The 26,520-nt window shown below is 40.5% G+C and overlaps 1 protein-coding gene across 1 annotated transcript in view; it reads left to right on the top strand.

The window, feature by feature from the left end:
- Positions 1-26,520, top strand: part of LOC146481669 (uncharacterized) — a 92,299-nt gene that overhangs the window by 26,744 nt on the left and 39,035 nt on the right. Inside the window, exons 20-31 of the mRNA XM_085107582.1 lie at positions 148-294; positions 1,847-1,896; positions 2,912-3,143; positions 3,531-3,725; positions 4,615-4,855; positions 5,570-5,822; positions 7,212-7,418; positions 9,176-9,455; positions 9,752-11,017; positions 12,949-13,131; positions 17,829-19,481; positions 22,261-23,820. Coding sequence (XP_084963708.1) covers positions 148-294; positions 1,847-1,896; positions 2,912-3,143; positions 3,531-3,725; positions 4,615-4,855; positions 5,570-5,822; positions 7,212-7,418; positions 9,176-9,455; positions 9,752-11,017; positions 12,949-13,131; positions 17,829-19,481; positions 22,261-23,820 — 6,267 coding nt within the window. The remainder of the gene's footprint in view (positions 1-147; positions 295-1,846; positions 1,897-2,911; positions 3,144-3,530; positions 3,726-4,614; positions 4,856-5,569; positions 5,823-7,211; positions 7,419-9,175; positions 9,456-9,751; positions 11,018-12,948; positions 13,132-17,828; positions 19,482-22,260; positions 23,821-26,520) is intronic.

The raw sequence follows: 26,520 nt of genomic DNA, 5'->3' as shown, positions 1-26,520 counted from the left end.
CCCTGAGTGCTAAACAAAGTTACGGTGTTGTTGGTCGTGCGCCATTCAACTTTTCAACCATTCAAATGCGAGTTATTGAACATTGGTACCAACGAATGTGGTGTACCTACTATATATATATTCCTTATGTTTGGCTTTCGATTTCAGGCGTGGGTGCGTTGAAGCATGTTACTGCCAAGATCCTAAACACGTTCTGAAAGGCGACGAATGTGTGGAGACATCACAATGTCCTTGCTATTTCGATGGCAAAGAGTACGAGCCCGGCGAGTCAAGAACTGAACAATGCAATAACTGGTAGGTGAAAGAAGTGAAGAAACTGTAAAGAAGAAGAAAATGTTTTTGGTTCGTCACACTTGATGATATCAAAAGATTTAGATTTGCTTCTTCACACATAAATATCAATGGAGCTCCGCGCGCGCGCGCCTTCGTGGCGCGCGGAGCTCCGCTTTTAAACACTACACATACAAAATAGGTTTGGTGACGCGGGAGCCTGCAATATGAAGCTGGTGGTTTATAAGGTCCATGCTTTCCCTAGCTAGGACATTGACAAACAGTGACAAGAGACAAAATTTATGATACGAGCTAACTACAAGGAAGGACGATTTAATAATTATATTTGTTACAAAACGTGTTATAAAAAGGTACAGGCATTAACTAAAACCACAAATACAATAAACAATGGTTAGATTGCTTACAAAAATATATTGTACAAAAGCTACGGTAAAAACGAGAGGAAGACAGAGGGAGAGATAATATTAACAACTTAAGTATGGAGATAGAAATTCTGATTTAAGCGAACTCACTTTAGGAGTCACAATAACCACACAGATCGTCTGCTATTACACTTTTGAACACTTTTTCGCGTCTCTCAGCTCAGTTCAAGTCAAGTGGCCCATAGGAAATTAATAGTGTGGTTTCAACTGGAATGTTAGCAAAATGGATACACCAAAACAAGGTTGGAGGCCGTGTGATATTTACACAACGGAACCTTTCTCTTACTTGACAATTTAAGTACTTAAAATCAAAATAGTGTACGCCTTGAACCCGCATCATTTTCTTCGTATCTCCTTTCTATATCCACTACATCTACGAGGGCAAACTGACTAAAGCGGTAATTTTTAACTTGTTTCTGAGAGTTTGCCTTTGCAGTAGTTTTCACTATAATGTCGCTGTCATTTCTGTGGAAGGGTCTATCACGGCACAGCACGGCATTCATGCAAACAGCGTTTTTGTATTAATATAACGTAAATCATTTCGATTTTAGCTTTTAGTAGTGTAGTTTAACTTAGTATCTTAACCCGATATTTTTGTACATCTGATTTAATTTTTACCGTGGGTAATTGGAGATCACTTAATTAACCCCAGGGGCAACCAACGATTCATTTCGGTGGATATCTGTTAAAAATGTGTAAAATGGTCAGCTGACATTTTCGTAAAGCCAGCAACAGCTCGACATCATAGTGATAAGGAAAAACCTCATTTGCATTTACTTTCCACACACTTTTCGCAACAACTAGTAATTTCAGGAAATAAGATTTCATTTCTTAAACCTTTCTGCAACGTAAATTTTCAGCTAAAGTATCCAAACAGATCGAATTATATTAGCTTATAAAAATGTGCCTTAAAAAGGCTATAAAACATGCGCTTCAAAGAACTGTAAATTAAATTAAATTAAACTATGCAAGTATTTTGCTTAAATGTTTTCGTTGCCCCTGAACTAAGTACTTGCAGGTATTTTCCTGCGTTTCATGTTATTTTAAAAGTGTGCTTGGTTCCAGGTCTGTTATTGTGTGAGACTTAGAACTGCAGTGACCAATTCTTTGAAATGTTTCTGTTTGTCCTTCAGCACTTGTAAAGGAGGCGGGATCTGGGATTGCACTGCAGTGGATTGTAACGGTTTGTATGCAAAGTCTTTTTGTGTTTCCCGCCTTCACTGAATACACTCTTTTCTTTTTATAAGAATATTGTTTTTCCGGGCAAGGCTGAATATTCTTATTTTTCTGCCGATGTTAGGCTGAAAATATTCTCATGAATATTCTTAGATTATAGCGTATGACATTTTCATTTTAGAACTGATGTATTGGGGCATCAATTGCAAGTGTTAAGTGTCCAGATCTGTTTTGAACTGTCATTAGCATCGAACATTTGGCTAGTGCAGGTTTATATCGTTTTATTGGCTAGTTTTGCCGTTTAGAGAAAGGAAGAATGTTATAGTATACAGTTGAAAACATGTAGTTGTATTGTATTTACAAATTTTCAACACGCAATTATGTTCTTTTCAAAATCTCAGCCTCGGGTTTATTCTTAACATTTCGCAAATTTCAGCCTCGATAATGCTTTAAAAGAAATTCTTAGAAAAAAGGAGTGTAGATGAAGAGGTTGCTGGCACAGATATTTCGTCATCCCCCCCCCCCCCCGCCCCCAACTATTTCACTTAAACCTCCTACAGAGCACTTATTAAAGAAACATCATTACTGTTAATGTGCAGTTCCAGAAACTATCCATACTCCCCCCACGGAAGGTTTTTGTTTGCACCCCGTTCCCCCCAGGAAACTTCAGTTTAGCTTCATACTTTGCTTCTAAAATTTTGACTTTTAAAACACCCCTTCCTAGGAATTTCCGATGACCTTCCATGGGGTGGGTATTGATTTTTCTGGAACTGCACAAATTTTTGGCGGTATCACCTCTATTTCACTTTTTACTAAGGCTGCGTTCGATTGACCGTATTCCGGAATAAGAATAAGCGGAATAGCTGTTAGATTTCTCTTTTTTAAGTTTCACTGATACACGATAATTTAAGAGCCATTTTGTACTCCAGTAACTCCAAAAACCTCTTAGGAGGGATTTCTTGCAATCATTGTATGTATTCCTAACGTACCCTAACACATTATGCTTCTGTTTCCTTTTGTAGAGATGTGCCAAAGGCAAAACAAAGTGTACTCCGACTGCGGGGACACATGTGACACGTTCTTCAAAAGTAAAGCATCAGGAGCCTCGCATTGCAAGGCAGGATGCTTCTGCCCTGGTGATAAGCTGCTTCTAGAGAACGGTACATGCGTGGAGAAGACCGAATGCGGCTGCCGAAGTAAACACAGTGACAGGCTCTACCAAAATGGCGAAGTGTCTCCTGTCGATTGTTCAAAGTAAGTGTTACAGCTGCAGAATACCTTTTACTCCATTTTCGTTGCTGATAGCTACAATTCAGTAGGCTTGCACCTTTCAGAAGCTCTATTTTCACTGGACCCTGATAACCTGCAGCTGCATTGTTTTTAGCCGTTGGGAGCATTGTTCCGTTGTTCGTTCTTTTGTCCTCTCGACCAATCATGTAAGACGTTGCAAACGGTGCAGGTCGCCCCCAACAATTGCATGACAGTTGTGTGACATTTGCATGACAGTTATGTGACTTTAGGAAGATAAGTACACTTCTGTAACAGCTAAATTGCAGTTGCGTTACAGCTTTGCCAAGGATGCGTGACAGATTCAAAATATTTTTGCGTGACACTGACGTGGCGCTTCTTTTTTCATTTCAGGAAATGTAACGGTCAACGTCATTGGGTAACTGACAATTTGATTGAGCCTTCACCAGAGTACGAATGTGCTGCTTACGGCCAGGATCAGTACAGGACGTTTGATGGCAGATGGGTGGTGTTTCATCACGAGAGCTGCGAGTTTATTCTAATGAAAGGAGATGGAGTAAGGGTCACGGTTAAGAACGAACCATGCAGGTAAGATTCGGGTTACTTCGCAAAAAAATCCGACATTTTTTCGGAGGTATTCTGGGGATATTCGGCAGATGCACTTTGCTTTGATGAAATCAACTCTTCAGGCTATCTTCGGCAGTGGTCGGGTAATTTGACTGTGTTTAAACTATCTAGGTTATATTTACTCGTGGAATTTGGCAGGGTCATACAGAATGGAATTTACGGAACGAGAATGTCCGTTTGCATGCTGAATCCCTTCCTGACTCAACAAATTGTTGTTTGCGTATATTAGTGAACAGGCAATAAATAGATTGCTGAGTAAACACTGCAGTTTAAGTCATGATTGCTCCCTTCCAACAAAGGGCATATGTCCTGAAGCAAATTTGGCGGGTAGAACGGGTAGTCCCCTTAGATACACTATAGGCCTGTGCTGCCCCCAACAGTGTAATTTGTTAGCTGCTTCTGTGTGAAATGGTGCCCAGATTTTGATCATTTTGATTTCAAATTTTTTTCACTTCTCCATTTTGCGTGCTAGATTCAATTTGGGAAAAATGTCTTGAAATCTTGCAATGATTTCGAGCCCTACCAGTACACTCCCACTAACACATCTAACACATCTTCATTTGGAGCCTAGCTCTGTTATGCAGTCCCTCGCCTTCCTTAGTTTAATTTTTTTACTATAAATACAATGTCCAATACATATACTATATCCATGATTTTTACCTAGTGTATCAACTTCAAACGCTTTGTACATTAAGTAACTGAAGATGACAGAAGTCTCTGTCGAAAAACGTTTTGCAAACTTAAAAGTTTTGTCGTTTTCTTTAAACTTTTGTATTAACATTATTTTAATAAGTGAAGGTGGAAGTTTTGTAAATAAAAATAAATAATGTGAAATTGTTTCTCCACTCAGTCATTCGCTGGAGCTGCAGATGTGCAAGCGAGTTGGAATAGATTTAGAAGATGGCACAAATCTTGATTTGTATCAAAAAGAGTTCTCTATCAACCGAAATGGAAGCAGCAAAGAGTACAAACCTGGTGGTTATCCAGAGCCCTGTCAAATGGAGATCCCCAATGTCGAGATTTTTCAAGTCGGTCTGTTCCTTGTTGTTCGTATTTATCAGCCTGGCAATCCGTTCTTTGTTAAATTTGAGGTAAGCGGTAGTGAATCAACTACTTTGAGGGCAGAGAAAACTTTTACATCTAAGATTATTTCAAAGATTTTTTGAAATGTTCACAGCTTGGGAGCGCGTTTCATCTGTGTAGAAAAACCAGTAGGAATTTTCCTCCAAATGGAGTTCTCGTGTACTTTCCGTTTCTATGGAAAAAATGGTTGTTTCGATGGGAAATCAAATAGAACAGTCCTTACTGGGAAATAAACCGCGTTTTTCTTCAAGGAGCATAGTACTTGTGTGATGAAAGATATGGTACAGTGTACAGCGATATTCTGGTGATAACGAGAAAATAGAATATCTCTTAGGGTATTCCATTTTCCCGAAAGATTGCAATTGGAAAGGATATACCAAGATATCATTGTATATAGAGTAGTTGATCGAGTTGTCATAAAGCAGTTGTGTAAAGCACTTGGCCTGATTCACTGCGTACTCTATAGTAGTACTTAGAACCCTAGTATACAACACCTACAACATAATATAGGACGCTGCAGGCCTGTATTTGTCAATGGCTTTCATTTGAATTATCACTCACACTTCAGGATATCGTCTTTTCTCATTGAAAGAAAATTAGGACTGTATATTCTGTGTGGGTCTTCGTCAACATGGATTTGATTGTAGCTATGCAATTTGTTTCTGTAAGTATTTACGTCTTTTTCTTGTAAGTACGTTGTTAACCTGGTTTTTGTTATGTAGGTGAGGTTTGATCAAGGTTCTCGAGTTTACATCACACCGAATCCAACGTATAAGAGTCAAAACAAGCTGGCTGGTATCTGCGGTAACTTCGATGGAGATGATGAGGACGATTTGATGATGCCGGATATGAATTCAGATGCCGCTGATCCTACTGAGTTTGGTTATGCCTGGAGAGATGAAGACGATTGTCCAGCCCCTGTTTCTCTTGATCCGTGCTCAGAGAATCCTGATCGGCAAGGCTGGGCCGAGAAAGGTACATTTGGATTAGAGCGGTTCCATTTCAGTGTCGTAAAACCAAAACCAAAACCAAAACAAAACTCTGGCCAATAGACCGTATTCGTTTTCTCGGTATTGAACTGGAACTACCTTGCACACGAGGCGTATGCGGGGAAATCTTTTCACATGCAAATAGTTTCTAATATATTCCCCCGCAAGAGCCTCCATTGCAAGCTCGATCCAGTTCAATACCGAGAATACGAATATGGTCTATTGCAACAGATGTAAACAACACAACCAGCCAATCTGAATTCGAAGCAAATACATGTAACCGGCGCCAAGTGTGGGAAAACGCGTGCGACGAAAACACGATTGCTTTTGGTTTGGATTCCCATTGGTCGAGAAGTTAGCGCAATTTTCTTAACCAATCACAGTGCGTAGCAATGCAAAACCAAAGCAAACCGAAATTACTTGCGACACTCAATTGAAAACCACTGTATTGTTTCTTTGTCTGTTTTTTTGCCCTGAGCCCGATAAAGATAAAAGTGAATCGTGCAATCACGAGAACTCACCAGTAACCCTGGGCCCTGTAGTTCAAAATCCGGCAAACGCTAATTCTTAATTAAAAGTTAGCCGAGGTTTTCGGGTGAGTTCGGGTGAGTTTTTTTTTATTATCTTGGGTTCTTAACGTTCACCCAATGTTAATCTTCATAATACCACAGGAACGTGCTGCTCAGTAGCTTTCATTAAAATGATCACACTTTAGGATTTCATCCACAGACTCAAAAGTTAGAACCACCTGGTACAGTATAATAAACAGCACCACAAGAACGCACTCTTCAGTAGCTTTAATTTGAATGGACATTCTTTGGGATTTCATCCACAGACTCAAAGGTTAGAATCACCTTGTACAGCATAATAAACAGCACCACAGAAAAGTACTGCTCAGTAGCTTTCATTTGAATGGTCATACTTTAGGATTTCATCCATAGACTCAAAGGTTAGAATCACCTTGTACAGCATAATAAACAGCACCACAGGAAAGTACTGCTCAGTAGCTTTCATTGGAATGGTCATACTTTAAGATTTCATCCACGGACTCAAAAGTTAGAACCACTTTGCACAGCATAATAAACAGCACCACAGGAAAGTACTGCTCAGTAGCTTTCATTTGAATGGTCACACTTTAGGATTTCATCCACAGACTCAAAGGTTAGGATCACCTTATACAGCATAACACATATTACCACAGGAAAGTACTGCTCAGTAGCTTTCATACTCTAGGATTTCATCTACAGATTCAAAAGCTAAAACGTCCTTGTATAGCTCAACAAACAGTACCGCTGGAAAAAGTACTTAGCCGGTTACCCATAGTTATGCAGGTTTCACTAATACATTTTAAATTCTACTCTACACTGAACTTTAGGCTGTAATGAAATCAAGAGGAATGCAAACTTCACTGTCTGCCATACCACTGTGGACCCGGAGCCCTACTTCCAAGCTTGCAAGCACGAGGCCTGCTTGTGCCACAAGGGAGGTGACTGCGCATGCTTCTGTGCAGCGGTAGCATCGTACGTGCGAGCCTGCAATCAGCATGGTATCTCAATCACGTGGCGTCGGGAAGGCTTTTGTGGTGAGTAGCATGCCCTTGTATTTAACACGAAACAACAACAAAAACTTTCCATGGTATATATTGTGTCCTGTAAGTGAACAAATGTTTTGTCTGGCATCTTGGTCTCCCATGTCTTCGTGAGTGGTTGTTAAGAGCAACCAAACATTTCAAGATACTTGAGAAATTTCATGTGTAATATTAGAAAAGTGTCACTTTCCGTCATAAACCATGTAACAAGCGTGCGAACATTCAATTTCTTAAGTACCATATTTGGAAGTCTAGCAAACAAGCCAGCCAATCAGTTCGCTTGAGCGTCACGACGCAATCTCAAGTTCTTGCTTCCTCCAGCCTTTGCGCTTTGCATTAGCAAATGCGAGACAATTTTTGAAAGCTTTTTTAAGTTTTAGACAGCTTAATTTTAAACACCCAGCAACCAAATAAGGCAAGGTAAGGTAGGCTGAATTATGTAATGATTAAATACTAATATTAACAATAAAAATTTTAGAGGGACTGAAGTATTTGCGAAGTTACTGAGGAGAAAAGGTGGATAATTTTTGCGCAAAGCCTCTGGGGCCCGAAAAAAAAGTTGGGTTTTCCCTCTCAAACTAGAAACTATAGCTCCAACAATCCTTAATGTGAGAAGCACAATCTTCAGGGATGTACTTATCTGAATTTATCGACCTATGTTCGCTTTTTTTAAACGTCCTTAATGTGCGTTTTTGTTTGTTGGTTAAATGGCTTTTTTACTCACTTCCTCAAGCTCTACTCTGGTAATTGTCATTCTATCCATTACGAGTTTTTGCTTTAAATGTGTCACCATCCTCTTTTCTACTGTAGAGGGGCTTTTTTTTAAGAGTAATTTGGGAAGACATTTCTACAAACTTCCGCCGACACAAGATAATTTAAGAACTGTCTCATAGTCCAGCAACTCTTGAAACCTCTTATGAGGGATTTCTTGTCATCGTCGTATGTATTTCTATTCCGGAATAGGGTAAATCGAACACACCCTTAGAATCCTTATTGAATTTAAAAACAAACTAAATAAGGTTATGATAATGTGTGAGTTGAGACATACAATAGTATAATTAAGTATACAATTATTTAACATACAACCCCCCCCCCCCCCCATACATCGATGCCATACAAGTAAAAGAGCGATTATGTCACGAACACAAACTTTATAAAACTATAGGATTTACCGAGATATTCTGAAACAACAAATCAGCATCTTGGCATTTTTTTATCATGCTAATAAATCCCATAGTATACTGTGATGGACTAGCATCCCATCCAGGGTGGAGTATTAATACTCCTAGTCACTTCATGCCAGGTATCCTTTGATGGACTAGTTTCCCATCCAGGGGGGAGTATTAATACTCCTACTTACTTTGTGCTGGGTATCCTGTGATGGACTAACATCCCATCCAGGGGGGTGTAATAATACTCCTGGTCACTTTATGCTGGGTATCCTGTGATGGACTAGCATCCCATGCAGGGGGAGTTGTGACACTTCTAATCACTTCATGCTAGATATTCTGTTATGGACTAACATCCAGGAGGAATAGTAATACTCCTAGTCACACATGCATACGGTTAGTTTCCAGTAAAAGACTAGCGTAGGGGATGGTATATCGGGTTTCTCTATGCAATGGACACTGGATGATATTGGTGACTCTTTGATGAGCCATCTGGCCTGCTCAATCTGTTGGATTTTATAGGGACTTTCCATTGCCACCTTTTACTAACTTATTTTCCGTTTAATCAATGTTTATTTGCAGAGCTTCCTTGCTGTCGTCCATGTCAGAACACTGGAGGTTACCTTGCCAACATCAGCCTGCCAACCACCTGTGAGACAAAGCCTAAAGATTGCCAGAAACTGGGAGCGAGGTGCTGTCGTGGCCCCCGTGTTGAGGGATGCTCTTGTCCCGTCGATACTTACTTTGATGGTAAAAAATGCGCAAATCTTACAGAGAAGTGCAGCAAGCCTTGTGTCGTCAGCCCAACAACCTCTGTCACTTCCTCAACTACCAGCAGTGTATCAAGCTCAAGCAGTATCAGGTAATAATGATTATGATGATGACAACGGGAAACAGAGGGCTAACTATGGAAAGTTAAAAAATGGGGAGAAACTATGTAGTCGTTTCCACTTTTAGAATCTCTTCATGACTGCTACGATTTGAGAATAGAAGCATACTTTAAGTACCAACACCCAGGTTGTTAAATAGTACAAATCTCTGAAAGTATTAGAATCATTTCTACTTTGTGAAACACACCTATGCAATGATACTATTTTGTTAGACACACATTAGAGGACTAAATGGAGTTCTGGTTTTTTTTTAATTTTTCGCTTCAAGCTCAAGCTCAGTTTACTCAACATATTCAAGTATGAGCTCATATACTTCCAGTTCAACCTCGTCGAGTACAAGTGTGTCAACACCCACTACAACAACTTCATCCACCTCAGTCACCACGAGTGTGTCCAGCAGTACATCGACGACCTCATCGAGTTCAAGTGTGTCCACACCCACAACAACAACTTCATCCACCTCAGTCACCACGAGTGTGTCAAGTAGCACGTCATCCAGCTTGTCGAGTTCAAGTGTGTCATCACCAACTACAACAACGTCATCCACATCCGTCACCACGAGTGTGTCAAGTAGTACATCCTCCAGTTCATCGAGTACAAGTGTGTCCACACCAACTACAACAACTTCGTCCTCATCGGTCACCACCAGTGTGTCAAGCAGTACATCCTCCAGCTCATCGAGTACAAGTGTGTCCACACCAACTACAACAACTTCATCCACCTCAGTCACCACGAGTGTGTCAAGTAGCACATCATCCAGCTTGTCGAGTTCAAGTGTGTCATCACCAACTACAACAACGTCATCCACATCCGTCACCACGAGTGTGTCAAGTAGTACATCCTCCAGTTCATCGAGTACAAGTGTGTCCACACCAACTACAACAACTTCATCCTCATCGGTCACCACCAGTGTGTCAAGCAGTACATCCTCCAGCTCATCGAGTACAAGTGTGTCCACACCAACTACAACAACTTTATCCACCTCAGTCACCACGAGTGTGTCAAGTAGCACATCATCCAGCTTGTCGAGTTCAAGTGTGTCATCACCAACTACAACAACGTCATCCACATCCGTCACCACGAGTGTGTCAAGTAGTACATCCTCCAGTTCATCGAGTACAAGTGTGTCCACACCAACTACAACAACTTCATCCTCATCGGTCACCACCAGTGTGTCAAGCAGTACATCCTCCAGCTCATCGAGTACAAGTGTGTCCACACCAACTACAACAACTTCATCCACCTCAGTCACCACAAGTGTGTCTAGCAGTACATCCTCCAGCTCATCGAGTATAAGTGTGTCCACACCAACTACAACAACTTCATCCTCATCGGTCACCACCAGTGTGTCAAGCAGTACATCCTCCAGCTCATCGAGTACAAGTGTGTCTACTCCGACCACAACAACTTCATCGACATCAGTGACCACAAGTGTGTCTAGCAGTACATCCTCCAGCTCATCGAGTACAAGTGTGTCCACACCAACTACAACAACTTCATCCACGTCAGTTACCAGTTCAACTAGTAGCTCAAGGTAGATATATTTAAACTGTGGCCTTTTTTAAAGTACAGAATGACGGGTTAGCTATGGACTAAATATGTCATGTTTCATTATGGCTGTTAGAGTTTGTATATCTAAAGAAGGTAACAAACGGTCGTGATCTTGAAGGCCAAGTAATGAGGCAACATTTTCTTGCAACTTGTCGCGCAACACTGTTGCATTGCAAAGTTGCGATTGTTTGTTGCCACCTACGTGTGCAACAAATTTTCATCTTGCAGAAAGTAGATGCTGTTTCTGCTCTTTACAAAATGAAAGTTTGTTGTGCATGTAAGTTGCAATACGAGCAACAAGCAATCGTAACTTTTTTTACGTGGTTGCGACAAGTTGCAAGATGTTGTGCATATTACTTCGCCTTCATGTGAAATCTTAATATGCGCTGGATTTCTTTGATAGTGTGACCTCAGCAATTTTTATTGCATCTTTTATAAATTATTGTGTTCAGTGACCCTTGCGCTTCTTGACGCAGGCTTTGCATGCCTCTCTGGTGTCTTAAGTCAACTCAACTGTTGGCAAAAACCTGTAGGTCGTTAATAAGAGTCACGTTGTTCTTGTCGCCCCACACAAGATCGCCATAATCAAAAACTGGAGGAACAAGACTGTTATAGAATAGTAGGCGAGCGGTGAAAGGTAACAAATGTTTAATCCTACGTAAAAGACATAGTCGCTGATTAACTTTAGAAATTACATATTCTACATGATCAGACCATGTAAAGTCTGAGGCCAGCATAATCTCTATTATTATTATTATTATTATTATTATTATTATTATTATTATTATTATTATTATTACAAAGGCCTGGATATGTGAACAGACAGCTGACTGTTTTTTTTACACTATGTGAAAGAAGTGAGATCGTCTTTCATCTTATACCGATGCTACTGGCTTACCTTCTCTTGAAATGAATATGCGTGGGCACAGGAGCACGTTTTAGTAGAAGTGCCACTTTGATTACCCATTGGGTCATCTGTTAACTTATTATCCCATGTTGCACCAATATCGTTTCCCAGTGCCCTCGTTGAGGGATTACAAATACATAAGAATAAAGGGGAGAGTTCAGAAGTTGGATTGGAAATAAATGTACTCATACCCATAATTAATGTCGTTACTACTGGGTTATCTACACGTGGGTGCACATTTTCTACAACTGTTTAAACATCAATGTTAGGAGTCTTTGAGGAGTTCAGTGTTACGTTTAAATAGTTCCCTTGATAAATGATGTTGTGATTAGTGTTCAATATAACAAATTTGAAGAGATGGAAGTAAAGAGGGTGAAAGATCGTTAAGACCCTGCTAAAAGGTGGTTGTAATTAAGACACTGGAAGTGGAGTAATCGTTCCTAAAGCCTCCTTTTGTTGTTGGTTTTTCTTATAAACGAAGTGAAAACTTTGGACAAGCTGGTTGTACCCGTTATTGAAATGTTGATGTTGTCGCTGTTGTTAATGATGATGATGGCAAAGGTGCTGATGCTATCAACAATGATGATGATGATGATGATGATGATGATGATGAGGAGGAGGAGGAGGAGGGGGAGGAGGAGGAGGGGTAGGAGGAGCAGGAGCAGGAGGATCGTAGTTGTAGTGGTGGTGATGATGGTAGTGATGTTAAGGATAGGAAGCTGGTGATGATGATTCTGAGGAGTTTATTGATGTTGGTTTTCATGTTGTTGATCATGATGACGAAGGCCATGATCATGATGAAAATGATGAATAAGATGTTGTTGATAATATCAAGATTGTGAAGGTTAAGATGATGTTCTTGGAGCCAGCAGCATCATAAGTCCTGGGGATATATTATTGTTACCCCGTTAGAAGTAATTACCTTTAAAACTAGTCAGAGAAGCGGTGAATGAACAACTTTATACTCCCTGAAACTCAATCACACTTAACAAACATGTCCTTTTCAGTTCCACGTCCAGTTCCTCGTCCACCTCATATAAATCAGTCTCCCAGAAAAGCACAGCCACCGTGTTCCCATCAAGTGTGACCAGGACTACAGGGACACAGTACTCAATTCCTACATCAAGTAGAACACCACCAACTTTGAAGCCGCCGACACGCACATCAACGTCAAGTGTTTCAACAAGCAGGTTATTAGCTTTTATTGAAGTAGTAAAAGGTGGTTAAGGAAAAGTAATTGTGGGTTAACGTGTTTTTTCTTGGATAAGAATTGGAGCAGCAAGGTTGCTAATTATTAACCATTAATCTAGGAGAAAAAACAAAGTTTACAAAGCGAGAAATGGGGGATTCAAGTCATGGGAAAACTCATTCCAGAGATGGGCCTGTATGAAGATTAAACTAACTTATGGCCTGAAAGACGTTTTTCCATTTTTTTTTTCTTCTTTTGTTTCCTTCGTCTTCAAATAAAGTATCCCGTTTATTTTGCTACCGAACTGACGAACTACCGAATAAACATCTAATTTACATGAAAGAGCTCCTGAAAATAATACTAAAATCATTGATAAGCGAACAAGGGAAAGAACAAAAAAAATTGATTCTTCCTACGACTACATCTTGTGATTTTATCTTACAGCTCAAGTACGACATCAAGTTCCAGTGTGTCCACACCAACTACAACAACCTCATCCACATCAGTGACAACAAGTGTGTCGAGTAGCACATCATCAAGCTCATCGAGTACAAGTGTGTCCACACCAACTACAACGGTCTACTCGACATATTCGAGTGCAACCTACAGTAGTTCTTCTTCGACGTCATCAAGTTCTAGTGTGTCGACACCAACTACAACAACGTCGTCCACATCAGTTACAACGAGTGTGTCTAGCACTTTATCCACAAGCTCATCGAGTACAAGTGTGTCCACACCAACTACAACAACTTCATCGACATCAGTCACAACAAGTGTGTCAAGCAGTACATCCACCAGCTCATCGAGTACAAGTGTCTCAACACCAACTACAACAACTTCATCAACATCAGTCACAACAAGTGTGTCAAGCAGTACATCTTCTAGCTCATCAAGTACAAGTGTGTCCACACCAACCACAACAACTTCATCCACATCAGTCACCACCAGTGTGTCAAGTAGTACATCCTCCAGCTCATCGAGTACAAGTGTGTCTACACCGACCACAACAACTTCATCCACATCAGTCACCACCAGTGTGTCAAGTAGTACATCTTCTAGCTCATCGAGTACAAGTGTGTCCACACCGACCACAACAACTTCATCCACATCAGTGACCACAAGTGTGTCAAGTAGTACATCCTCTAGCTCATCGAGTACAAGTGTGTCCACACCGACCACAACAACTTCATCCACATCAGTCACCACAAGTGTGTCAAGTAGTACATCCTCTAGCTCATCGAGTACAAGTGTGTCCACACCAACCACAACAACGTCATCCACATCAGTCACCACAAGTGTGTCAAGTAGTACATCCTCTAGTTCATCAAGTACAAGTGTGTCCACACCAACTTCGACCGTTTACTCGACATACTCAAGTGCAAGCTACAGTAGTTCATCCTCGACATCATCAAGTTCTAGTGTGTCAACACCAACTACAACAACGTCGTCGACATCAGTCACCACGAGTGTGTCAGGCAGTACATCCATCAGCTCATCGAGTACAAGTGTGTCCACACCAACTACAACAACTTCATCGTCATCAGTCACCACAAGTGTGTCTAGCAGTACATCCTCCAGCTCATCGAGTACAAGTGTGTCCACACCAACCTCAACAGTTTACTCGACATATTCGAGTGTGAGTTCAAGCAGTTCAACTTCAACCTCATCGAGTACAAGTGTGTCTACACCGACCACAACAACTTTATCGACATCAATCACAACAAGTGTGTCAAGTAGTACATCGTCTAGCTCATCAAGTACAAGTGTGTCCACACCAACCACAACAACTTCCTCAACATCAGTTACCACAAGTGTGTCAAGCAGTACATCCTCCAGCTCATCGAGTAGAAGTGTGTCCACACCAACCACAACAGTTTACTCAACGTATTCGAGTGTGAGCTCAAGCAGTTCAACTTCAACCTCATCAAGTACAAGTGTGTCCACACCAACCACAACAACTTCATCGACAGCGGTGACCACAAGTGTGTCAAGCAGTACATCCTCCAGCTCATCGAGTTCAAGTGTGTCTACACCAACCACAACAACTTTCTCCACATCATTGACCACGAGTGTGTCAAGCAGTACATCCTCCAGCTCGTCGAGTACAAGTGTCTCGACACCAACTACAACAACTTCATCAACATCAGTAACCACAAGTGTGTCAAGTAGTACATCGTCTAGCTCATCAAGTACAAGTGTGTCGACACCAACTACAACAACTTCATCCACATCAGTCACCACAAGTGTGTCAAGCAGTACATCCTCCAGCTCCTGGAGTACAAGTGTGTCCACACCAACTACAACAACTTCATCAACATCAGTAACCACAAGTGTGTCAAGTAGTACATCGTCTAGCTCATCAAGTACAAGTGTGTCGACACCAACTACAACAACTTCATCCACATCAGTCACCACAAGTGTGTCAAGCAGTACATCTTCCAGCTTTTCGAGTACTAGTGTGTCGACACCAACTACAACAACTTCATCCACATCAGTCACCACAAGTGTGTCAAGCAGTACATCCTCCAGCTCTTCGAGTACAAGTGTGTCCACACCAACTACAACAACTTCATCCACATCAGTCACCACAAGTGTGTCAAGCAGTACATCCTCCAGCTCTTTGAGTACAAGTGTGTCCACACCAACTACAACTACTTCATCCTCATCAGTTTCCAGTTCAACTAGTAGCTCGAGGTAAATATATTTAGTAACATTGATTTTCTATCACCCAGTTACTGAAAGTTCGGATAGTGTGTTTCTCTGTTCTTTTTTAAATGACAGAATAACTGGTTTGCTACACTGGATTTCGTGGATATTGTGACTTAAGGGTTTTATTTTTGCTTCTTTTGGTGCGTTTTCAACGAGTCATTGTGTATCCTCAGTGCCTCTTTTTTCACGGTTATCTGGTGTCTTAAGTGTTTCATATAGCAAAGAGTCGGCAGGTGACAAACGTCTGGAGATGTGAATGGGAAATTAGTGGTATTGTCTTTACATTATATACTAGCACTTAGATGGTCTTTCAGCTTAAACGAATGCCAGTGGGTCACCTTTCTTTAAGTTACAATCATGGCGATGGTTATTATGATGTTGATGATAGTTATAAGAATGAGGATTATTCCGGCGATTTTCTTTTAGATGATTGCCATGTTATTGATGATTATTATTATTTTGAATATGATTTTTTTTGATAATTTGATGACTGTGATAATGGTGGTAATAGTAAGAATGATTCTGATGATTGTTTTTGGAGGTATCAGTGATGCACGTCTTGGAGGTAGATTATAAGTCCGCTGTTAGAAAGAATTACCTTTTCAATTAGTCAGAAGGGATGAATGAACAACTCTATACTCATGGTGCTCATGCAACTTCCACTATACTTAACAAATATGTCCTTTTCAGTTCCACGTCCACTTCCTCGTCCACCTCTTATAAATCAGTTTCCCAGAAGAGTACAGCCACCGTGTTCCCATCAAGTGTGACCAAGACTACAGGGACTCAATACTCCATTCCTACATCAAGTAGAACACCACCAACTTTGAAGCCGCCAACACGGACATCAACGTCAAGTGTTTCGTCAAGCAGGTTATTAGCTTTTATTGAAGTAATAAAAGGCGGTTAATTAAAAGTAATTGTGGGTGAACATGGTTCTTCTGGTGTACGAATGGTTGATGATACACTGTAATTAAATTAAACTAGGGGCAAAATGGGAAACACGAAATAAAAATACAAAGAAGGCCTACAAAGCGAGAAATTGAAGATTCCTGTTTAGGGTAAACTCTTTCCAGATATAGCCGTACATTAAGATAAATTTAAACTATGTGCTAAAAGGCTCTATCCTCTCTTTTGTACTTTTGTTTTCCTTGTCTTTTTATAGATAGATAGATAGTTTATTAAATAAATACATTGCAGCCCAAAGGCTGAATTGCGTATTTACAACTCATATTATTTACATAATACAAAAACTAAAAAACTAAAATAAAAATTATCAAAACAATCTATTCTGTAAACTCGTTATAGTTGACGCTAAATGGATCAAAGGGAAAATACAAACAACATCTTTAAAACCTTTATCGCTTTGATTTTTCTGCAAAAATGTCGAACTACATTACTTGCAAAAAATTTCGTACGTTAAAATTTCGGACGTTTTATTTCGCACGTTTAATTTTTAGACACTTTTTCCCTCATTTCAGACAATTTTCGGACAAAAATTTCGGACACTGGGCTGAAACATGCCTAAAGTAAATTTACGACTAAAAAACATGAATTAGACTGAAATAAAATCTGTGAAAATGATAGTTTTACTGTACCTTCAATAAAAGAAACAAATATTTTCCTTTCCAGTGATAAAAAGAACGACTGAGCAAAGCCGCCTAATCTGAATTCTAGCCATATCATGTATACTGGCTTTCAACATGTGATGCCCTCGCCCAGAAAGTACTTTTAAAGTTTTGATACTATACTGTAAAAATTTCGGCCGCTTAAAATTTCGGACGGTTTTATTTACGGACACATTTTTTGTCCGAAATTAAAATCGTCCGAAATTTTTTGCAAGTAATGTACGTTATAAACATCTCAGTTATGGTACACAAAAAGAGCTTGGGAAAATAAAAAAACACAAACGCTAAAATTGTTGGAAAGTCAAGATTGCAAGGAACAATATGATTGATTCTTTCTACGATTTCCTCTTGCGATTTTAAGTTCAACCTCGAGTACGACATCAAGTTCCAGTGTGTCCACACCAACTACAACAACCTCATCCACGTCAGTCACGACAAGTGTGTCTAGCAGTACATCCTCTAGCTCATCGAGCACAAGTGTGTCCACACCAACTACAACAACTTCATCCACATCAGTCACCACAAGTGTGTCTAGCAGTACATCCTCGAGCTCATCGAGTACAAGTGTATCAACACCAACTACAACAACGTCATCCTCATCAGTCACCACAAGTGTGTCAAGCAGTACATCCTCCAGCTCGTCAAGTACAAGTGTGTCGACACCAACTACAACAACGTCATCCTCATCAGTCACCACAAGTGTGTCAAGCAGTACATCCTCCAGCTCGTCAAGTACAAGTGTGTCGACACCAACTACAACAACGTCATCCTCATCAGTCACCACAAGTGTGTCAAGCAGTACATCTTCCAGCTCTTCGAGTACTAGTGTGTCGACACCAACTACAACAACTTCATCCACATCAGTCACCACAAGTGTGTCAAGCAGTACATCCTCCAGCTCGTCAAGTACAAGTGTGTCGACACCAACTACAACAACGTCATCCTCATCAGTCACCACAAGTGTGTCAAGCAGTACATCCTCCAGCTCGTCAAGTACAAGTGTGTCAACACCAACTACAACAACGTCATCCTCATCAGTCACCACAAGTGTGTCAAGCAGTACATCCACCAGCTCATCGAGTACAAGTGTGTCCACACCAACCACAACAGTTTATTCGTCATATTCGAGTGTGAGCTCAAGCAGTTCAACTTCAACCTCATCGAGTACAAGTGTGTCTACACCGACCACAACAACTTCATCGACATCAATCACCACAAGTGTGTCCAGCAGTACATCCTCCAGCTCATCGAGTACAAGTGCATCAACACCAACTACAACAACTTCATCATCATCAGTGACCACAAGTGTGTCTAGCAGTACATCCTCCAGCTCATCGAGTACAAGTGTGTCCACACCAACCACAACAACTTCATCCACATCAGTCACCTCGAGTGTGTCTAGCAGTACATCCTCCAGCTCATCGAGTACAAGGGTGTCCACACCAACTACGACAGTTTACTCCACTTATTCTAGTGTGAGCTCAAGTAGTTCAACATCAAGTTCATCGAGTACAAGTGTGTCGACACCAACCACAACAACTTCATCCACATCAGTCACCACAAGTGTGTCAAGTAGTACATCCTCCAGCTCATCGAGTACAAGTGTGTCCACAGCTACTACAACAACTTCATCCACATCAGTCGCCACAAGTGTGTCTAGCAGTACATCCTCCAGCTCATCGAGTACAAGTGTGTCCACACCAACTACGACAGTTTACTCCACTTATTCTAGTGTGAGCTCAAGTAGTTCAACATCAAGTTCATCGAGTACAAGTGTGTCGACACCAACCACAACAACTTCATCCACATCAGTCACCACAAGTGTGTCAAGCAGTACATTCTCCAGCTCATCGAGTACAAGTGTGTCCACACCAACTACAACAACTTCATCTACATCAGTCAGCACGAGTGTTTCTAGCAGTACATCCTCCAGCTCATCGAGTACAAGTGTGTCCACACCTACTACAACAACTTCATCTACATCAGTCAGCACGAGTGTTTCTAGCACTTCAAGGTATGCCTCTTTGTATTACAAATATCGTTATATTTAAATTCAGCTATGTGGGAGCTAAGCTGTTGGTGAGACTCCTAGACATTTCGTGGTACTGTATTTAATTTAAGTTACTGAAACGTTTTAGAAAAAATTGGAAATGTTTTTATCGAATTGTGTTTTCTTCTTTCCTACTTGACCCCTCTTGTTATGCTGTGTGTCACTGGAGATTGTGACTTGGGTCTGTTTCTCATAACTATACCCAAGAGCTTTTCGGACCCAATGAGTATTTTTTGAAATCCGTTTTCTATTGATTAGTGGTATTTTTTTCTTGGAAACAACTCCAATGGTTTTGTTAATCATGTATGTTTACAACATTTTAGCTCTCATAATTATTTATAATCCGATTTCTGGTAATGAACGGTGTTCATGTAAAATATTTTTTTCCGGTACTAAATGTTGTTTGGAAATTTGAGCACTCACACCAGCAGACATATTCAAGGGCATTAATTATCTTTTACAACGTTTGAAGGGCTGGTACTTGGGGGATTCTTTACAGTTGTGAGACATTGGCTGTGTTGGTGATTCCTAACTCTGGGGTGTCAACTGTTGTGATAAATGAATGTAATAGTACGCAAATTTGAAATGTGCTAACATTGCTCTCATTAGATTGTATATACCTCTCACTAACCGAGTTCGAAGTCTGTACTGTAAGTTACGGACCAAGTAGTTTCCTGTTGATTTATGGTCCAAGCGCGAAGTGCGCGGGCCATAAATCAATGCGAAAAAACGAGGATCCATTACTGACATTATGGACCGAGAAAACAAAGTAAGTAAGATATTTATTAGATCTCTGAGGTTAATCGGGCATGTGGAAAAATACTATTTTCAAATTTAACTGGCTGTACAGAGAAATACGAAGTAATTGATCAATTACACCACGCGTACTAACTGAGAGATATAATAAGGTTGCTTATTAATGTAAAGAGAATCTTATTGGATAGGAGGGGAGCTCTAATAGGAGAGCTTATTGGAGAAGAGATGAGGGCATAAGATTAGGTGGGTGCTTTGTAAATTAGTGCGCTTATTGGGGTAAAGTAACAATACTACTTGATTGGTAGGGTGCTTAATTGAAATATATGAAAGCTTATTAGAGAAGTGATACGCCTATTAGCTAAGTGGGGACTTAATTATTAGAGTAGGTCGTTTACCGAGCTAAAGGAACGCTTATTGGAGAGAAGGGGCTTATTTTACAAGATGGTCATTAGTTGAAGTGAGGCACTTATTTGGGTAATGAGAGTGTTAGCAGGTGGAGTAACTTTGTACTTTGGTTACTTGCGGTAGGTTGACCACAGAAAAAGAGCTTAGTTGTCTTGGCTCAAGTATCCTGAAAAATTGCTACGGAATATGATTTTAGCACCAAAACGGATTTTGTTGATTAAATTCAAGGTATTATGGTTTACAAAACTGCAGTCCAGCTTCTAAATCAAAAACTATGTTTATGCAAACTTTTGAAAAAATTTAATAGTCTTAGGCGGCCAACATGGAAAAATAATTATAAAAATGCGAGATGCTAGCTGGGAAAATGGGAGGTGTGAGTTAGAAAACTGTGAGATACAAGTTAAAAAAATGTAGGATAAAAATGTGATATGCGAGCTAGGAAAATGAGCCAAAATGCGGGATAGGAATGTGAGCCAGCAATTAGCAAGGAACAGCAACGAAGATGGCGGCCACTTAAGATAAAGTTACGAATCGCACGTTTTTCTTTTCTTTTTAGCTCTGGGTTTTGCGTAAATAATTCATACAGAAAGAGGACTGAAATGTAGGAAGGATTATCATGAGATATTTGTCCAGAAATGCGATAATGGACATCACAAGGTGTCCCCTAGCGCTAACCTCATCTAAACACAAGTAATTCTGTGAAACACGAAGTTATATGAAACCCTTTCTCTAGCCAAACTCTTGGCATAAACAATGAACGGTTCCAAATGTATGATAATTATAATTAACTTCATGGTAAGCTGCCGCAATATTCCTTGCTGTTAGTTGCTGAGTCGGACTGGCAGACATTTCATATGTCGCATTTTTCTAACTTGCACCCGCGCATCATGTATTTTTCTAAACTCTGTCGGCCTTTCTTGTACATCATAACTTGCATCTCCTATGTCCCCTACAGGTTTCCATACTCCTTAGATCAGATGAACTCTCATTAGAGACAGGGGCTTACTGGGTAAAGGGACTTGGCATGTAAGGAGAGATCACTTACCTCATTAAAATAGGGGTGCGCGTACCAGAGAAAGCAACTGATAACAGTAGAAGGCTCTAATCTTTAGAGAGAAGGCACTTTTGGTAGAGCCATGAGAACATGCGAGATAGTTTCCATTAGACTGGTTGTTGTTATTTAAAAGTACATTTAATTAGACCTCGAAAGCGCACTCTGACCTTTTATCGTAAACTTTCAAGATTTAAATGACGCGTGAATAGCGTGTCATTGCAAGGAAGGCGACGTTTAAGCAGGATTGGTTAGAAAAGAAAGCAAGTAAGAGCAGGCACTCGGGGGATTAGGTTTCAGAGAAACCTGGTAAATGTAGAGGTAAGGTTCAGTAAAATACTTTTACCAGAAAAAAACAACAGACGTATCTGGTAACCAAGGACCAAATTGCAAAGTATACAGAATTAAACCGATTCTTGAACCAATGGAACCGTAAATTCTTTGAATACGCATTCAAAGATTCCATTACATCATATTACATCATATTACATCACACTACGTTACATCATATCTCTAATATCTTATTGTCAGCACGTCAAGTTATTCAAGTGTGTCTACACCAACTACAACCACTTCTTCCACATCTGTCACAACAAGTCTGTCAAGCAGTACATCCTCCAGCTCTTCAAGTACAAGTGTGTCTACGCCAACAACAACAGTATATTCCACGTATTCAAGTGTGAGCTCAAGCAGTTCATCTTCAACATCGTCGAGTTCCAGTGTGTCCACACCAACTACAACCTCTACATCGTCATCAGTTACCACAAGTGTGTCAAGCAGTACATCCTCTAGCTCATCGAGTACAAGTGTTTCTACACCAACCACGACAACTTCATCCACATCAGTTACCACAAGTGTGTCAAGCAGTACATCCTCCAGCTCATCGAGTACAAGTGTGTCTACACCAACTACAACAATTTACTCGACGTATTCGAGTGTGAGCTCAAGCAGTTCAATTTCAACCTCGTTGAGTACTAGTGTGTCCACACCAACCACAACAACTTCATCAACATCTGTCACCACAAGTGTGTCAAGCAGTACATCCTCCAGCTCATCGAGTACAAGTGTGTCTACTCCAACTACAACAACTTCATCATCATCTGTCACCACAAGTGTGTCTAGCAGTACATCCTCCAGCTCATCAAGTACAAGTGTGTCCACACCGACTACAACCGTTTACTCTACATATTCGAGTGTGAGTTCAAGCAGTTCAACTTCAACCTCGTCGAGCACAAGTGCATCCACACCAACTACAACAACTTCATCGTCATCAGTCACCACAAGTGTGTCCAGCAGTACATCCTCCAGCTCATCGAGTACTAGTGTGTCAACACCAACTACAACAGTTTACTCGACGCATTCGAGTGTGAGCTCAAGCAGTTCAACTTCAACCTCATCGAGTACAAGTGTGTCTAGCAGTACATCCTCCAGCTCATCAAGTACAAGTGAGTCCACACCAACTACAACAACTTCATCATCAATAGTCACCACAAGTGTGTCTAGCAGTACATCTTCCAGCTCATCGAGTACAAGTGTGTCCACACCAACCACAACAACTTCATCCACATCAGTCACCACAAGTGTGTCAAGCAGTACATCCTCCAGCTCATCGAGTACTAGTGTATCTACACCAACTACAACAGTTTACTCGACGTATTCGAGTGTGAGCTCAAGCAGTTCAACTTCAACGTCATCGAGCACGAGTGTGTCTACTCCAACTACAACAACTTCATCGTCATCTGTCACCACAAGTGTGTCTAGCAGTACATCCTCTAGCTCATCGAGTACAAGTGTGTCTACACCAACTACAACAACTGCATCCACATCAGTCACCACAAGTGTGTCTAGCAGTACATCCTCGAGCTCATCGAGTACAAGTGTGTCCACACCAACCACAACAACTTCATCCACATCAGTCACCACAAGTGCGTCTAGCAGTACATCCTCCAGCTCATCGAGTACAAGTGTGTCCACACCAACCACAGCAACTTCATCCACATCAGTCACCACGAGTGTGTCTAGCAGTACATCCTCCAGCTCATCGAGCACGAGTGTGTCTACGCCAACTACAACTGTGACCAGTAGTTCGAGGTATAATCCGTTCTAATTTGTTTGTACCTATTAAGATGTTTTTTTTAGATTTAATTTTTTTTGTTTAGTTCCGCAGGGCAGCCATTTGGCGGATTTATATTTTGTTATCATTTAGCTTAGCTGTCAGAAGGAACAGCGAGGGTATTCCTGTCACTGTGATTCAACAGTGTTTGTATTACTCTGAGGTCTACGTAAGGATTTTTTTTCCTGATACATGGTTTACGTTTTTCTCTTAATAACCGGTGTAGGCTTGTATGGTTTGGTACCCGTTAGTTACAGCGCTCCCTGTTTTTGTTTGGTTTGACAGTTTGAATTTTAGAATTGGGTGTTATGTTGGTCGTTTTGTTTGCCTTTCTTTCAAGGGTTGTTTTTAGTTCTCTCAGTTACCCGCCTCCAGACAAGAGGAGCAATATTTCAAAGTCCCGATTTTTGGTGGATTTTGAGGGTCCCAGGCTTTTTAGGCTTAAGGGTGTGATGTGGTACCCTCCCGGGAGAAACTCAATTGATCCCAGTGGGATTTCTGCATTTTTCTCTTGTTAAATGCCCTATTCGCTCTAGCTGTTATACTTTGTTCCAAATCTGTTACTTAGTTTGCCTCTTTTGGTATTTTAGAGGTATAAGAATGTTTCCTTTGATTGTTGAGGTTTTTAGTTAACCTAAGCACTGAGAATGAAGGGATACTATGTACCTTAAAGTGATACACTAGACCCCAAAACAACTTTTGCTTAAAAGACAGTACTTGGACTATAATAATGGGTAAATGGCAAAAAAAATCTGCAAAAGAAGATAGTAAAAGGGTGAAAATTGGGGGGTAAATCGAAATTTTCCCCATTTGAAGACCGGAGTAAAAATTGTCTTCGGACTGATGACTGATGATGTAGAATAAAGAACCTCTCTTGCTTACCACACTGAGGACATTATGGGTTTTGGCGATTAGCACAGTTCTTTTGCTTGTTTTTCTTTTGAACAAAATGATGCAATCGAAATTGCCGATGGAGCTGCGTTAGCAGACTATGAGGGCGCACTGTCATATGTTTTTTTAGGCCATGTGAAGTGAGCTCGGTTGGGGTCTCTACAAAACGAGTGCACAGAGTTGTTGAGAGCGGATTGGGAAGCGATCAGTTCAGCATTCTCATGTGGCCAAATGTTATTTAGGCAAGGTTAAAATCGAGACATTGCCGGCCAGTGGCGGTCACCTCTCTACGCTGCTCAGGGGTGACTTTTAAGCTCTCTGCTGGAGAGCACCTAATGGTTCTCTTTTCATTCGCTTGCTTTCTGTTCTGTGAGAAAGGTCATTTTGCTAGCTTAATTTTCAGGCTTTTCCCTCACTGCCCTCCCTTTGCTAAGTATTGGGTTTGGCAAGTATTCCACTTATTGGGTTCAGTGTGATGGTGCTTTTGGTGGTTGCCCCTCACAGGGTTGCCATGGATACCTCCTACCCTGTTCCATATTGTTGCCTGGCTCCACCAACCTTTTCAGATACCAGGTCCCAAGCTCATCTATTGGTGATGAGTTTAATCGCAAATTTTGTGCATTTCACCTCTGCAGTGTGATTTCATCGGTGCTTGAATAAGAGTTTTGAGGAAGATTGTTGTAGACGTTATTTGAAATATAATTTTTGTTTAAAAAAATACACCTGTATTTTTCTCAGGAAATGGCCTGTTAGTGACACAGCGTACAAATATACAAGCTTTGAGATGTGGAAAACTTTGATTATAACTACAGTCAACTCCCGATAACTCGAAATTGAAAAAGGTTCGAGTTATCGGGAGTTCGAGTTATCGAGGGTAAAATTATATAGAAAATGACCTAACTGTAAAAGGAAAGGAAAATTGGTTCGAGTTCGAGTCGACTGTATTCCAAATTTACAGGTGTAACTGTCAGTAACTAGGTCTTTTAAGAATATACTTTCTGCACAGGAATGACTATTGTGCCCAGAAAATAACGAAGAAATCGAGGCCTAGAAGTTCCTAGAATTTGGCCCACATCGCACATTACATAGCACCCGAACCGAGTTTGTTGCTCCGTGCTTAAACAGCTTATTTCTTCATTCGGAGTGGAACCTTTACAAACAGCAATACTATGATGAAGACTCCGCTCACAAGTATTTCAACTTTCTTAAAAAGAAGGTTGAAATGGCATTTTGTGAGTTTCATTTTTCCACACACATAGCCATGAGAATTTGTGGTTGAGAACAGTCTTCAGTAAAGTGAGGACTGCATTAAGCAGAGGTTGTGTGGTTAGTAAACAAATCGAATCGTGTGTTTCCTACCCATCCATCCAAAACCCTAAAATGTCAAGTATGAAGATTTTCACCTTTGTTACTAGAATTAAGCATCAAGCAACTATAAACCGATACGCTATTATTGAATTTTCCTCAAAACAGGAAGTAGACATTCATTTTGAAATTTTAAAATCGAGGCATTCACGAAATCTTGCTAAAGAAATACACAGAAATCTAACTGGAAAGGTTTGGCGAGTTCTTCTTTCTACGTCATTTCTGGTTTTAGACCTAAGCGCGCGTCCAAATCCCATGACCAGTAAAGCTTCGTATTTCAAGGAAAGAACGTGGATCAAATTCAATTTTTGGTAAATATCTTTTATTTAGGTCATAAGCTTTCAGTGTTTGAAATGTTGTTTTGGGGTCTAGAGTATCCCTTTAAGAAGGTTATTACTTAGGTAGATTAAGTTTATGAGAAT

Source organism: Pavona decussata, unplaced genomic scaffold, assembly GCF_977016875.1.
Source record: "Pavona decussata unplaced genomic scaffold, jaPavDecu1.1 SCAFFOLD_48, whole genome shotgun sequence".
NCBI lineage: Eukaryota > Metazoa > Cnidaria > Anthozoa > Scleractinia > Agariciidae > Pavona > Pavona decussata.
Note: the sequence above shows the minus strand (reverse complement) of the source record. Positions and strands in the feature narration are given on the sequence as shown.